Source organism: Muntiacus reevesi, chromosome 12, assembly GCF_963930625.1.
Source record: "Muntiacus reevesi chromosome 12, mMunRee1.1, whole genome shotgun sequence".
Lineage (NCBI taxonomy): Eukaryota > Metazoa > Chordata > Mammalia > Artiodactyla > Cervidae > Muntiacus > Muntiacus reevesi.
The window spans coordinates 47562975-47579038 of record NC_089260.1 but is presented as its reverse complement, the minus strand read 5'-3'; the positions used below and the strand labels follow the sequence as shown (position 1 = coordinate 47579038).

Genomic DNA, 16064 nt, shown 5'->3' with positions numbered 1-16064 from the left:
CTATCACTGATTTGTTACAAGTCTGTACTACCTTTCTGATGTCCTGCTGACAGATATTAGGATAGTCAAGTTGGTTATTTCAATTCGGCAGTCAAAAATAGAGTGAGAAAAACTACATTATGGGATTGACAAGAACGCTAACAAATTCCTAACAAGTTCTTTTAAGTATAAAATGTGTGTACTGAGCACTTGTCTGGTTACATTACATCCACAGTAGTTTCTTTACAAATGGACTGGACAGTCATACAGAGCTTTTATTAAGAATATACTTTTGAAAGAGTTCTTTTTCAACAGGCCTATGTTACTTAAAACTAGGTTACTGGCCAGTCTTCAAAGAGAAATGATTCTTTACCTAAAAGCCACCAGGGACATGCATTTGGAAATTCTTTTCTCATTCATCAGAAAATAAAGTTTGGGACTAACTTTAATTTCTGATTGGAAACAAAAGTATGAAAAGACAGAATGTGTAAATTAACATGGAATCTAAAATTCAAACTTGGAAATAATCAAAATTTAAGGAAAAGTAACCTATTTCCATTTTTTGTTGCTCTATTTAACGTATTTTAAAATTTGCCAAAGTAATAATTACTATATTTGATCAAGTTAAACTTATGTTCACATAAGAAAGGTTAATTTGATTAAAGTCAAAATAACCCTTGCAAAATTTTAATTACAAATACTGATTGTTACCTGGTTCTTACATCTAATTTGCATCTATTGATGATACATGATAACTCGAAGAGAATTGGGAACCAGCCTCTCACCCACACTCTGTCTTCAGGTGCCACATTCATGTCATCACTTGTGTACTCCTTGAAAGCCTTTAAAAAGAAAGGTAGGTTTATTAAAGACAAGGTGTTAATACCTATACACATGTCTCCAAAGCAGTTTTTAAACACTTTGCAAATCAAAAATGAGCAATTTGATTAGAAAAACTTATAAAAGGATGGAGATTACAACTGCCTACAGAGCATGGAACAGAGTCCAAAGCTGCTTTCAGCTCCAACTCCATCATCAGCTTTCCATTTTAGGCATTTAAGTGGTTTTAACATCACATAGCCACACCACCACACTAGGGAGGTGTGCAGATCGAATGCATGTAAGAAGTACTGAACACACCACAGGTCCATGTCAGAATGTGACAGAAAATCTATGAAGCCATCTTTTCTCCTAATGACAGTTACAAAGATACGCAAGTCAAAGCTGGCTGCCAGGTTGCCAATTCAAGCTTTCACTCCAGTGCTTACAACCACACTCATCCACAGTTAGCTTCAGTCCTGCAGAGCTTGACACACAAGAAACAGTGTATCAAGGTAATGGCTGAACACACAGGCTTGGGTTCAAATCCTGTCTCCTTTACTATCCCTATGATCAGGGGCACATTTTGAGATTCTTTGGGCCTCAGATTCCTTATTTAATGGGGCTATAACACAGTCTGTCCCATAAAGCTGTTATTGAAAATTAAACAAGTTTATACATGTGAAATACTCAAAAAAATACCGGATGTCTTCAATAAATGTGACAACTCAAGATAATTTTGAAAAATGTTTCATATCCCCTAGATTCCCAAATAAACTTAGATCTCAGACTACAAATAAATGCTAAGTCACATTTTGTTTACTAAACGATGCTATACCTGAGGTCTATCAGACACGTATTTTGCACAATGGCGAATAAGTCGAATTGCTTCCATGCTCGTGTCCGGGAAAGCTGCATTGCACGCAAATTCAGACAAACATTTCACTGCATCCTGGAAAGAATCAATGGTCGCTGGAAAGTGTTTTTCAAACACAAGGGCTATAAGGGAGAAAAACATATCCAAATAATTAAAGATTTTCAATTATTCCGAATTATACCCAAATACACCGAGCTCTCGATGTAATGGATACTTCTTGAAGGTTAAGGGTTTTGATTCCAAAACACATGGGTTCCAAAGTCTGTCTTGCCCTGACTGCCGTGGGTAACGGGAACAGGGAGACAGGCCTGTGTTTTGTTTACACCATAAACCCAGCACCTAACAGAGACTGGTACACTCAGATGGTAAAGAATCCACCTGCAACGCAGGAGACCTGAATTCAATACCTGGGTGAGGAAGATTCCCTGGAGAAGGGAATGGCAACCCACTCCAGTATTCTTGCCTGGGAAATTCCATGGGCAGAGGACCCTGGTGGGCAAGTCTTTGGGGTTGCAAAGAGTCAGACATGACATAATGACTAAACAACGACAAAGTGCTTATTATTAGCACAATACTTAATTTACTAAATTTAGGCAAACATTAAATGATAGCTATGTTGATGTCATGACAACGATGGTCATTATTATCTTTTAAGAGAGGCTAAATTGACATCTTAGGTATTTCAAAGTCAAAGGAGGTTGTATAGTACAGTGGTCAGAAACAAGGGTTATGTCTTAAGCCTCTGGTTTTGTGCCTCAATCCATCACTCACTAGTTTTGTGCCTTTAGACAAATTACATAACCTCAATGGATCTGTGTTTCCTTATCTAATTAAAAAAAAGATAATAAAGATATTTTTCTCACATAGTTATTGTGAAAACTGAAGAAAATACAAAGTGCTTACAGTGCTTGCCATGCAGTAAACATTATTATCAATAATAATGATAATACTGTCACTTTTACTCCGCTTCTACAGGCAAAACTTGGTAAAGCCCATGACACGCCAGTAACCTTACACTTGAGCTATCCTCTGAACACACTGAAGCTGTGCTGTGCTGCATTCTAGCTTGAACAGCGCTTAGGGGACACTCACTGACAATATGTCCCGTTGTCTGGAATGCAAGCTCAACTATGCTTTCATCTTGATCCGATGCAGCAAGATGAAATACAGAGAAGATGTTCTTCCATCCAGACCGAATGTTAGCAGCCTGAGAGTTAACCATCTGTGCTATACACCGTACAACCATATCGCGAATTGTTGGAGACCTAAAATAGTAATATAATTGCTTGGATAAATCTCATGAGGTTTTTTTTCCCCTCTCTTCTGTTCCGCCCCACTCCCCCACCCACTACTGTGGAAAATACACTATTTTCCTGATGTTAAGCAGTTCAACAAACATAATACCTGTTCCGTTTCATTATATGTTCAAAAGGTCTTAAGAAATCCTTCTGGAATCTGAAATTAGCAAGCTCCCCTTTCTCTAAGAACTTCATTGACAGCTGCCTCAGGGAGTCTACTGCAAAAATAGCTACATCTTCATTAGGATTACAGCCAACCTGTAACAGCAACAGAAATAGAGGATGCTAATATCAGCAGAAAAATCGGTAATTTTCTAGAAAAATATATCATTAATAGCAAAGACAGGTAAATTCAAAGATTCTCCATAGAGGCACTAAGTATGCTAACAATATTTCTCAACAAGAAGAATATATTTGAACTAAATTCTTAAAACCTAGAACAATTATTTCTAGAAGAAAAAACAAGACAAAGTGTTTTCTAATCTAATTACAAAAAAAATGTAATAAAAAACTGCTTAGAAAGGGAAAAGGTCTCAATTAGATTATGGTAAGGGAATTTTAAACAACAAAAATATTACAAATTAAGCAAATTGTATAATTACTCAAATACCTTATTAAAATGATCTCCAATAACTTCCCAAATTCGAGACCACTGCAATCTTATTCTTCCCATGTTGTAATATGATATTTCTACTATTTTTTGCAGACTAAACATTCTTGGATGCGTAGTGGAAAGTAATTCATCCATAGATACAGCACAGAGCCAACGGACAAAATCCACTATAATAGAAATAGATTAACATTTACTTTAAAGCTCAAATTTAAAGTCTTTTAGCCCAAAAGTCAGTTTTTTAACTGAATGTACATACTTACCAATGGCATTTCCATCTAGCCTTGTGGACCCTGTGAATATTCTAAAGAAAAAAAAAAAATCATAATGCAAAAATTTATAAAGTCTCACTTCTGATATATCAATTCAAAAACAAGTGGCCTAGTTTGCTAACTACTTTTATCTGTTTTAAGGGAACAGAAGATCAGGTAACTGAACATGTACTTTTTACCAGGTAGTTTAGTAACAAGTGTAGTTGGAAGGTACCCCGCTCTTGCACTGAATGGTATTAGAGAATGAACACACTGAGGCAATTTTACCAGTAAATTCATCAGCACTAGGGTGGGTATTTCATAAACCTCAAAATAAGAGACTATTAGTTTGTAAAACTAATAATTGGCATACACAAAACAGACGTCTCAATTTTCCTGAGTATTTACTAGTTTAAACATGTTCTTAAAATGAAAACTACTTTTTTATAAATAACGTACATCTGATTAAAAAAAACTCATGCTGAATTACAAGTGATTAATAAAACCTTACAAATAGTTTCCAACAGTTTAACTAACAAGTAACCAACCCACTTTTCTTAGAGCATTCAAACATTCAGAGTTAAGCTATGCTATCCAGCTTTGCCCTGCCATCTTCACTGAGCTTTTTCTGTATTTCAAAGTTTCACAAAAGTTTTCAGCATAAACACATTAGTCCTCTTACTTTAAAGTCTGCATTTTTACCCATGTTCCAAGTTTGTAACGAAGGGTTTGATGTGGTGACTTCAAGGATAAATTGATATTGCTCAATGTAAACTGTACATGAAAGGATTTGAACGATAAAAACGAAACCTCAAAAGCAGGAGCAGGTCAAATATTAAACTTAGAAACAAAGGTAATCATAGTAACAGTATATCTACCAGCAATCACAAGGTGGGTACTACCCAAAGTGCTTTATATCTATACCTACCTACCTATTTACCATATATCCACTCACAACAATCACGGGTACCATGAAGCACGTTAGACTCCCCAGTTTATCAACACAGAAACTGAGGCACAAAGACGTATAATAACTTTCTAAAATCACAAGGCTAGTACGTACTAGAGCCAGTCAAACAAGGACAGGCCGACCCCAGAGTCTACCCTCTCAACCGCCCCACACTTATCTGAGCAAAACAGAATTTAAACATAAAAATACATTCTAGTTTTTTCCTACCACCACAGTCAAAACGTTCTGAGTATATCATGATTTTTCAACCTCTATGCCCTTGAAGGTTTATGCATCCTGGCAACAGTAAATAACGAAAACAAGAAGGAAAAGCAGCTTAAAAACTGACATGGTAATAACTCAGAATCTGATCTCCTGCTAAAGGGATATCTTCACATTTCCTCTATTACTCTTGTGAGTAGAACAAAACAAAAGTTCAAAAATCTGACTGAAAACACTATGGGGGTGGGGGGCGGGGGGGTAGTAAGAGTAATGGGGCCTCAGTGAACCTAGTGGTTAGATTGGATCCAGAAATTTAAAATAAAGGCTACCGCCCTCTCACATGAACAAAAATGAGAAGTGCTAGACTCTGCATTATGAATGTCATTAGCTGTTTCTCAAACTAGAGGCGTGTACCTGGAAGGCAGTGGCTATAAAAACCACACCACAAAGTCCAACCCAAACAGTACAAGGGAAACAATAGGAAAAACAACAAAGGAAACAAAGAATCCCTTTTAAGCAAGGAGGAGGCAAGTGACAAAGAGCCAGGGAGGAAAGAACAGCAGCAGAGAACTCGAGGGGAAGCTGCAAGGACCCCTGTGAAGATGGCCAGAGAGAACCGCAAGCAAACAGCCAGGCTCTGCAGACTCAGGTGATGTCAGCAGGGGAGCATCCGTCCTGGGAAAGAGCATTTTGATTCCCACTCACTCTGGTAGCCTCTGAAGGGTCACTATATTTCTAGAAATGCTCCATTAAAGATAAGTCATATGGGAGAGCAGAGTGGTCTGGGGGAGGCATTCATAGTAAAAGCCTTAATATACTAAGGCAGAAAACAGTTATGCTTCACAACATCAACTATAAAATGGATTCTACACGCCTGTGTGAAAAGCAGAGAACAGAAGCATGAGAATCTTGTGTGCTAATATTAAAAGACATGCCCCTGAAAAGCAAGAAAAAAAGATTGACAGATTTACTGAATTCTTACACATTATGATAGTGGTGAAACAACGCAAAAAAAAAAAAAAAAAAAAAGATGAAACTTGCAGATTCTAGATCAAATCAACTTTAAGCTGCATGCAACATACAGGCAGATGAAATGACTGCGTATCTAAAGTTTTTATAGTGAAAATATCAGAGATAACATTTATGGCTTAGACTCAATTGAAAGACGTTTATGAGAAAACAGGGAGGAGTAGTCCATATTTTCTGATAGGTGACAGAATATTCCAAAGTGTGGGACAGATCTGGTGTGCTTAAAAAACAACAATTAAATAAAAAACTATGGTGCTACATAATTTTTGACTTTCAGGGGTAAATCGTTCCTGGACAAAATCTACCCCCGCAAAGTTGAATAACATTTAAGAAATAGCTGGTTTAACAACACCTAGAAAATGTTTCCCTGGCAAATCCAGGAGGATCAAGGACTCCAGGTTAAAGTGCCCTCACACTCTTAAGTTCTAATAATACAGGATTCCAAACACAAAAATGAAGATAATCAGGAAATTTTACCATTTTAAAGATTTTGATGAAATAAAAATTTTTTCCAGTAAAAAACAGAACCTATATATAATTAAGCAAAGAATTATTATTTCCATTTTGCATGTTTGGTTCTTATACTTATCACAACAGATTATTCAGAACAATAGGCCTAAGGTCAGAAAAACAACCTTTTTGCTGAACAAATACAGGACTTTCAAGGATGATGCCTGACAATATTCTCAACCACCGTCTTGACTACCAGGGCTGTCTCACTGAGTCAGCCTATGGAAGCAGAATATCATAAATAAAAATAAACTCAGATACTCATAAATTCAGAAGTGACTTAACGAGAAATTGTGATACATACCACATAAGAATAATATAAATCTTGTAACAAATCAAAAATGTAACTTTTGATGCTTTCACAATAAGGTAAAATGTAAATACTGAGGTTGTACATAAAACTGTGGACCCTGAATCTATGTTATAGAAGTATCTGGTGATGAGGAGTTTGAGACAGTGACTTACTAATAGAATCTGTACTAAGACTCTTCTGAAATTGCACAAACTCTTAAAATGGAGAGGCAGATCACCTGTTCAAATGAATTACATGTTTCTCTGCAACAAATTGGCCAACTAGATAAATCAGAACTGGCTTTGGTCACATGAAGTATGTTATGGCAACAAGACCAGTAAGTACAATTTGACTCTTGTCTGGGTCGATTTTCCTAACAGTGATGATGTGTTTTTCGGTGGCTAGAAGATCATCTGGAGGAGGTCAACCCTGGCAGCAGCAAGACAGACACTACAGTGCGCCGGAGCTGCACACACGGCCAGATAGGCCGAGAGGCTGAGGGCACCCCTGGCGCTATTCCTCAGATTCTCTGCCAATGAAAGTGTCACTGTAATCATCATGACCAGACTGGCCTGGCTGCAGGAAGGAGCAAGTTATCTAACCCCCCCTTGTCTCAGTTTCCTCATCTGTAAATTGAGGACAGTAATAATGTGTATCTTATATGCTACTGAGAGGATTAAATGAAGTAACACACGGAAAGCACTTTTTCTGTTTGTGTAATATAATCAGTTATACATATATCCACTCTAATTAAAAATTCCCTTCCCAGAGAGCACTCTGAAAAGCACATGTTAAATCTCAGGGTTATATAGTAGGTATAAAACGATATATAATCTTTTTTCAACTGTCCCAAGAAAAAGGCAAATTAAGCCCCTCCCTCCACCCCTTCACCCCCAAAAAAGCAAGTGGACACATGGACACTAAGAATTCTTTCCAAGTAAGAAGTTCCAGGGAGTACTGCCAGGGTCAGTAACAGCTAAACACTCTACTTCCATCTAAGAGCAAAAAGTTTTCATCTACAGCAAAGTAAAGTAACAGATCAGCGGGAGTCTCTAAGCATCAAGGAAAGATTATAAAACACACTGTATTTTTGACAGTTCCCATCAGAAGTGCTAAAATGTAAACACCAGTGTTACAAAATGTTAGGTTTCAATTATTTGGGCATCCATATGGAAAACGTTCATCTTCTTAAAAAAAAAAATACTAGACATTATTTTGAATACTGGGGTTTTTTTTAAATCTAGAATATTCTATAGTAAATATTCTAGAATATACTATAGTAAATATTCTAGAATATTCTATAGTAAAACAAACCATAATATATTCTTTTAGAAATATTTAGAAATATTCTTTTAGAAAACCAGACTAAAGATGAGGAATATCTCTCAATGTATATACTATAAAATATAATTCTCCCCAGTGAGAATTGCCAACAAACCCCTTCATTTTCCCCATAATGCAATCCCCTATCATACACTCAGGAAGATAAATTATACTCTATTTTCAAATAGGAAAAATAAGGGGAGTACAATTTTTATAAAGGAAATTTTTAAAAAATAGAGGAAAACAAAAACTGTGTTATTTCTCATCAAGGTTAACATTTCCCTAATGCCCACTAATGTCTACGGTCACTTAAATTTTCATACTGTTTATCTCCTTCCTATATTCTGTGACTTAAAAGCAAAATTGTAGGTACTTCATCATTTAAATCATAGCATATCACAATATAGGAAACATATTTGGCAATCATTTTTTTTCTTTTTACTAATGAGCAACACACATCTAAATGCTACAGAATTAAAACAGTATTCATCTGAAAGGGGAATAAAACAGATACCTTACCTATCTACAGCAACGACAACACTTTGAGAACTGGTTTCTCCAATGGATTCCTGAATACTTGCTATCTGCTTCCAGTCCACATTTCCTCCAACTACCACACATAAAAGAGTCATTTCAGTGTGAAAATAGTTCAGTGAAAGAATGTACTTACAGTTCTAAAACACATTTCTAATAAAATCAGTCATTTTCCTAATGAAAGAAAGCTTTGGGTGAACAATTCTTTTAGGCATCAGTGACTTACTGAGTTATACTAAGTGGTATACAGACATGGGTAAAGACACAAACTTGTTTGCAAAGATCACACAAATTAGGGACACTGAAATTTTTAATCACTCAATGACATTAGGCAGAATTTCTCTCAATGTTTAAGAGAAACCCCCTCCCCTGACCATCACCCCTGCAACGCACAGCATACAGAACTTCCCCAACCAGGGACAGAATCTGTGCCCCCAGCAGTGGAAGCGCAGAGTCTTAATCACTAGGCCACCAGGGAAACCCCTCCCTCAGCATGTAAGAAACAGAACCAACCCCAGTTCCAAATGTATCTACTTAGGAGGATTCCCAATTCCATACAATTAGATCTCTCCTGTAAGGTAATCTTCAGTCCCTTGTTTACAAATGTTCACTGAAAATTTAACCGGTATGCTATAATATCCTCTTATTCAACAAAATCACTTGGTTTTTTCCCCCAACATTGGTTCCATGTGTTTGCAGACAGCAAAACAACGCCCCCAGTTCTCAAGCTCTTAATATCTTTCCCTTTTTCCATTATCACTAAATCTTCTGGCCTGTTTTTCATTTGATTCACTCATTTTCATTCCTACTTAGTTTAGACCATTGTCATTTCAGGACTGAATCACTGTAACAGTTTCCTGCCTTCCTTTTTGCTCATTTTCCCCCCTCTTTAATCTCCTTTCTTCTTCTGGAGATTAATTTTCCTAAATCACCACCTTTATTTTGCTTACTATTAGTTTCAGATAAAGTATAAGCTTTTCAGCCTAGGACTTAAGGCAGCTCCCTCCAACATATGTCTCTCTTCAGGCCATCATCTAAAGTTTATCTACTGAGACCCAACCTGAGTTCTCAATGAAGGATTCCCCTCCACTGCTTCGCCTTCCTCTGAATGAAGTATTTACTTGAATAAGTACTGCTCAACTCAGAATTTCTTCCATTTAGTTTCTTACTATAAATTACTTCAGGTGTGTCACTGTTGCCTTCTCAGCCGGATAAAAAGTTCCCATGTTAGGAAGCAAATCGTACACCTTTTTTTTGTCTTCCTCTACCTTACTCAAAGCAGATGCTTGTGACTAACTAGACACGCAAATGGCTTTTTGAATGCAGACGTAATAGATGGTGTTATTTAAACCAGCTGAACTCAAAATCTACTCCAGGAACTGAACAAAGGGAAAAGAATGTGATCCTTGTCCTCACGCAGTTAATGATTTACCAGGAGAGACAGACTTATTACCTACTTTAATACAATCTGATGATTACTTCATGGCTGAACTCAACTAATTATATATATGTAACACAAGCATGGCTAAACAGAACTAATTTTTATAGGGGAAGGGGAGAATGCGGATGCTAGCTCATGGCAAGTTTTCACGTATTATGAAATATTAATTCAAGTTAGATCTGAAAGGATTATCATGTGGGAAAGAAAGAAGAAAAAGCAATTCAGGAAGACGGAGCAGCATATATGAAGTAATGGAAGCAGGCATGTGAAGTTCATGTTCCAACACACTCAGATGTAGCCATAAACTGGATGATCTGGCAGGGGACAAGGAAGGAGAGAGAGCAACAAGCAGTAAAAGACGAAGCTGGATAGACAGTCCAGAAACAGAATGTGAAGAACCTTGACCATCATGTTTAATGTTCTACTTTTGAAAACAGGGAACCATTAGGTCTTTTAAAAGACCGACATGATCCAATCTATTTTCTGAAAAATAATTCTGGTAATATCTGTAGAACACAGTGAAACATGAAGAGCCACTGAAGCCATGCAGACAAATTAAGGGTCTATTTCTGTAATACAAGTGAACAAGGATGAAAGTCTGAAATAAGTGACTGAGAAATGAGGTGGTAGGAGGATAGTGTCAAGCAATATGAGGTATGTAGCATGTTACAGGAATTTAATGAAGAAAAATCTGTGAGAAAAGAATGCCAGTCACTATGTAACTTCGTCTGTGTATCAACTGAATGTCCTTCCCACAGAGATTTCTGTACCTTCTATACTTAGATAAAATAATTTATAATCATTAGACCTATTTAAAGAAGATTTAAAATGCCTAACAATCCAAGAACCAATTTCATAAATATATGACATCTATCAAACATTTGTATGACAGTACAAGTAGTAAGCCAATAGTTTTGGTTTTACCAAAGAAATAACTTAAAGAACAAACAATTAGATTAACTAAGAACAAAGATGTAAGATGTCATTAAATTCACTCAAGATTTATATGACCAAGCAACTGAATTTTAAAACTTAATAATACATAATACATATCATAATAGTACGCATATAATTCAAATCTAATAATTCATATGCTATTTATTCTTAATAACAAAGGTTTCCTGTTTCCAAAAATTAAAAGTATAGTTTTGTATCTCATCTGTAAGGAAGTGAGATAAATATACACTCAGCCCTATTAACTTGGTTACATCAATATTTGGGGTATAGATCCTGTTAACAAAGGAGGCTAATAGTTTATTTTTAAAAAACAACTTATATACAGATGAAGTCAGCTCAACCGTCTGCACCACAACCTCCTCTAGCTTCAGTGTGGACTAAAGCATCCTGAGCAGATGCCAGGACACCGCTGCACAGGGTGGACACCTGCCATGCTGGGAGAGCCAGGAACCAACCACCGAGACGGGCTCAACTAGGGGGGAGCTCTGCCCAAGCGGGGCTGAGTCAGCATAGGGGCTTCTCCAGGACGCAGACTAGAGCCTGAGACCTGATCCCTCAGCAACGAGAGCAGAAGGGAGCAGGCCGCGGAGCAGAGAGAAGGGGACGACACAGAGGTGAAAGGCGTGGTCAGTTGCTCATGTAGCTTGGAGGCCTGGAATTTTTATCTCAATCTCAGTTCCAGATTCCAAATGTGATTATTTTAATATAAATTCCCTTTTCCTGAAGGGAGAAGGCAGGTCAGGTCACCTCTTTGCAACCTAAGCAGCAGAGCAGCACAATGATTCAATTAACTTTAACTCATTTTCAAGTATTCCAATAAACATGATCTGCAAGTATGATTTCTCTTGTTTTACTAACACTGATAGAAAATAAAATATTCCACTGGTATTTTATTTTTAGTGTAACCTACTTCTGTTACTTGCCAAAACTGAGCCCTAGCGATCTCACCCCTCTTTATCTGGGCTCTCCTTCACTCCCAAGGCCTTAGAAAGAAAGACTGTTCAAAAGCAGCTGAATCAATCAATGCACATTCACTTCACTTACCTGTAAATATTTTTCATCTGTATCTCATGCTACTTTCTGGAACAATTAGAGTTCTAATGTCTGAGTCAGACTTCTAGGTTATATGTCACTAACCATGCGGGTGCTCAAGCAGTTCTAAATCCTGCAGCTGTCTATAGCTGCACCTCCCAGAACCACAGAACACCACTGGTATTTTACAAATGAGGTGCTGACTGCACTGCTGAATTACCACTGCAAACTCACTCAACATGAGTCCACATGTTGCCACAACATGGTCCTCATCTTTACTCCCCTCCCTGTGGGTCGCTTTTCAATCCTCAAATTCTTCTGTAAGACTTTTTACTGCTGGCAATAACAGAGAAATCACTAAATGATAAAAAGAGAATGTCCAGAAGTACAATGTTATATATAGCACAAAGCCTTAAAAGGTAAATGTAAGTATTCTTAGATCTCAGGTGTATTCATTTTTTTTTTTTTTTTAGGTTGTATCTCTAGATTTCTCTGTCAGAAGTGGGGTAGGGAGGCCAGATAAAGAATAATCCAAAAACATGCGAGAGCTGGATCATAAAGAAGGCTGAGCACTGAAGAACTGATGATTTCGAACTGTGGTGCTAGAGAAGACTCTTGAGAGTCCCTTGGACAACAAGGTGATCAAACCAGTCAATCCTAAAGGAAATCAGTCCTGAATATTCAATAGAAGGATTGATGCTGAAGCTGAAGCTCCAATACTTTGGCTACCTGATGTGAAGAGCTGACTCACTGGAAAAGACGTTGATGCTGGGAAAATTGAGGGCAGGAGGTGAAGGGGCCAACAGAGGATGAAATGGTTGAATGGCATCACGGACTCAATGGACATGAGTTTCAGCAAACTCCAGGAGATAGTGCAGGACAGGGAAGCCTGGTGTGCTGCGGTCCATGGAGTCCCAAAGAGTGAGACATGACTCAGTGACCGAACAAAAACAACAACAATGCAGAAACAGTATAGCAGCACTAAGTCCACTTATGCGTTAACATATTGTAATTCTGACAACTCTGTAAGTAGATACTATGATTAGTTTGGAAAAGAGGAACCTGAAGCTCAGAAAATTGAAGTAACTTGCACATACATCTTGCACAAGTGAAGAAGCAGCACAAGTGAAGAAGAAACAAGGAAGAATTCAAACCCAGAAGTACATATTCAAAGTCAAAGACCGTCTAACCTTTGTTTCTTCCCTGGAAGAATGTTTTCCACTTATGATTAGAAATGTATGGTTTTGGTTCTTCTTTATCTGCTTTTGACAGTACCTTCCTTTTTTTCCTGCTGGGTTAAACCTGGATGCGCCTGGCTGCAATGAACTCAAGGGGCGCCATGGGACAGTTTCCACACTGGCCTAAGACTTGGGTTATGTCTGTATAGTGCCGTTAAAAAAATCTGCATCTGAATGCTTTCTCCAGGTGCCCCCAACTATTTATCATCTTAAACAAGCCTTCACTCATTAACTTACCTGCTTAGTTTTAAAAGCAGGTAATTTTTTAAAACATTTTTTCAGATTATTTTCCACTATAGATTATTGTAAAGATTGGATATAGTTCCCTGTGTTATACAGTAAACCCTTGTCACTTATCCATTTTCTACATAGTAGTTTGTATCTGTTAATTGCATACTCCTAATTTATCCCTTCCTCTCTCCCTATTCCTTTCGGTGACCATAAATTTGCTTTCTATGCTTGTGAGTCTGTTTCTGTTTTGTATACAGAGTCACTTGTATTATTTTTTAGATTCCACATGTAAGTGATATCACATCATATAATATTTGTCTTTCTCTGTCTGATTTAGTTCACGAAGTATCAGTCCATTCAGGTCGCTGTAATGGCAGCATTTCATTCTTTTTTTTTTTTAATGTAAAAGGAGGTAATTTTAAACTGCACATTTCTCCCACCCTCAACTATGGTTAAGACTAAGGGTCATTTAATATTGCAAACTGGACCAGGCAAAAAAGACTTACAATGTTATCTTGCTTAACCCTTATAAGGTTAGCCAAAGGGCATTCTATCCTAGCCCTCTAATCATATTTCTCTTATACAATAAAGTTACTTATATTGAGTAAGTTAGAAACAACTGTGATACTTCACAAAAGTAATTCAAAAAATTCTCACCTAGCCCCACAAATTCATCAGGAGCCTGATCTTTCGCTCCAGTAAGTGATCCTTCTCTGCCTCGTACTGTTCCAGAAATGTACCGAGGCTTCACTCCAGTTCCTATAAGTTGAGCAAGCTCCAGCTGACTGATGCACTTCAGAATCTTAATTACAAAAAGAAAAACAAATTTAAATTCTGTGTTAAAAATCTTCATAAAAATATTTAAATGTACAAAGTCACAATTTAAAACAGGCTACATTATAAATCAGCATAAAAAAGTTAAATGTACTTAATCCTGAATGTACAAGATTAATTTTCTCCCCAAACACTTAAGCATGTCAGTAATATAATATTTAGTGTTAGCTCATTTTATAAACCAAATTGCAAAAGAAAAAAGAAAGTGCTTATACCTCATGCCATGAATTTCCTAAGTAATTTCCATCTGTATGAGCCACTGTGATAAGCGTTTTGATTGTGTCAATGTTCTTCTGCTTCATTTCAGTAATCCCAGAACTCACTGTGAGTAAGGTAAATCTTGCCAGCGCCTGGACGTATGCATCTCTTTCCAGCTGTTGAAAGAGACAGAGAAAGAGAACTCACGGGGTTGTAAGCATAACAGAGTAGGCTCTGGTTCCCTACTGATGAAATGTTTACTTAATTTATTAAGTTTTCAACTATGTCATGAATTACATATAACACCTCAAAACTATAGTTCTTTAAATTTTAATATGAAGCCAAAAAGGATGAATTTTTAAAACTGAAAGGCAATGGTGGTGTCAAGTGAAGATGAAATTTCAGTAACAATAATTCATGTAGTAAGAAAGCATTCATTGAACACATACATCAAGTGACTTGTGTGAAGTAGGAGAAACTCGATTTACCAATTTGCTCATGTTCCCCCTACAGTTAAGACTATGCTTTTTATGCTGTAACATTCATAATTAAATGTGAAATGGGTTTTCAAAAAGAAAGTAGGCAAGCACTGGATAAAATTTATTATCAGACAAAGCATATAATTTATTAGAAAGGACTATCTTCATAAGAATTATGTCCTTGATACTTGAGTCTCTTAAAGATAACCTGTTCTTAGACTTAAATAAAGTTATGAAATAATATCTATAAATATAAAATATGAAAAAGTATTATATGCTTCAATAAGTAAGAACACGCAATATAAATATGATATTCAAATTACAATACAGGAATTCAAACTCTTAGAAATTTTCCACACAGCTAATATTCTATACAGAAAAAAAAACTTCAACACGAAGTTATTATGATGAATGGTAGACACATCAACAGAGAACTACCCTGTTTTGTAACAGCTTTTTGGAAACTTAAAATATTAAGATTCATTTAAACTCCACTATAAACTTGAAATTAGTTTTTTAACACTGTCAACACAAGAAATGATTTAAACTATAGTAATGACATAAGTAATTGATGTTTTCCAGATTGGCTACAAACGCAAAATTCTGTTACCTGAATGCTGAAAATGCATGCAATTCTGATTGCACATCTTATACCTTCCAGGCAAAGAGAGGCTACTTCAGTATCGTCACAGTCTTGTAGACCCACACTGAATGCAGCCAGAAAAGGGGTCCAAGCCAACTAGAAATGGTAAAAATTTAAAATGTAGCATGAACATCAAATGATAACTAAACTTTAAGATAAGACCACATTAACATTTCTCAAAGCTTTCAGACAATGAATGATTTGTGGAAGTTCTGAAAAAGAGCAATGAGTTTCTAGGCATAGTTATTTGGAGAGCTTGATTAGGAAAAAAAGAAAAACTATGTAATGCTGTCTGGGCTGAAGTAAGTGAAAGAGCAA

The 16064-nt window shown here is 36.7% G+C and overlaps 1 protein-coding gene across 1 annotated transcript in view; it reads right to left on the bottom strand.

The window, feature by feature from the left end:
• The window catches only part of ARFGEF1 (ADP ribosylation factor guanine nucleotide exchange factor 1), a 126026-nt gene that overhangs the window by 16253 nt on the left and 93709 nt on the right, over positions 1-16064 (bottom strand). Inside the window, exons 20-29 of the mRNA XM_065903561.1 lie at positions 15714-15842; positions 14642-14800; positions 14250-14394; positions 8679-8769; positions 3847-3887; positions 3584-3753; positions 3080-3231; positions 2768-2940; positions 1637-1797; positions 691-821 (exon numbers count right to left, since the gene is read on the bottom strand). Of these exons, the coding sequence (XP_065759633.1) occupies positions 691-821; positions 1637-1797; positions 2768-2940; positions 3080-3231; positions 3584-3753; positions 3847-3887; positions 8679-8769; positions 14250-14394; positions 14642-14800; positions 15714-15842 (1352 nt within the window). The remainder of the gene's footprint in view (positions 1-690; positions 822-1636; positions 1798-2767; positions 2941-3079; positions 3232-3583; positions 3754-3846; positions 3888-8678; positions 8770-14249; positions 14395-14641; positions 14801-15713; positions 15843-16064) is intronic.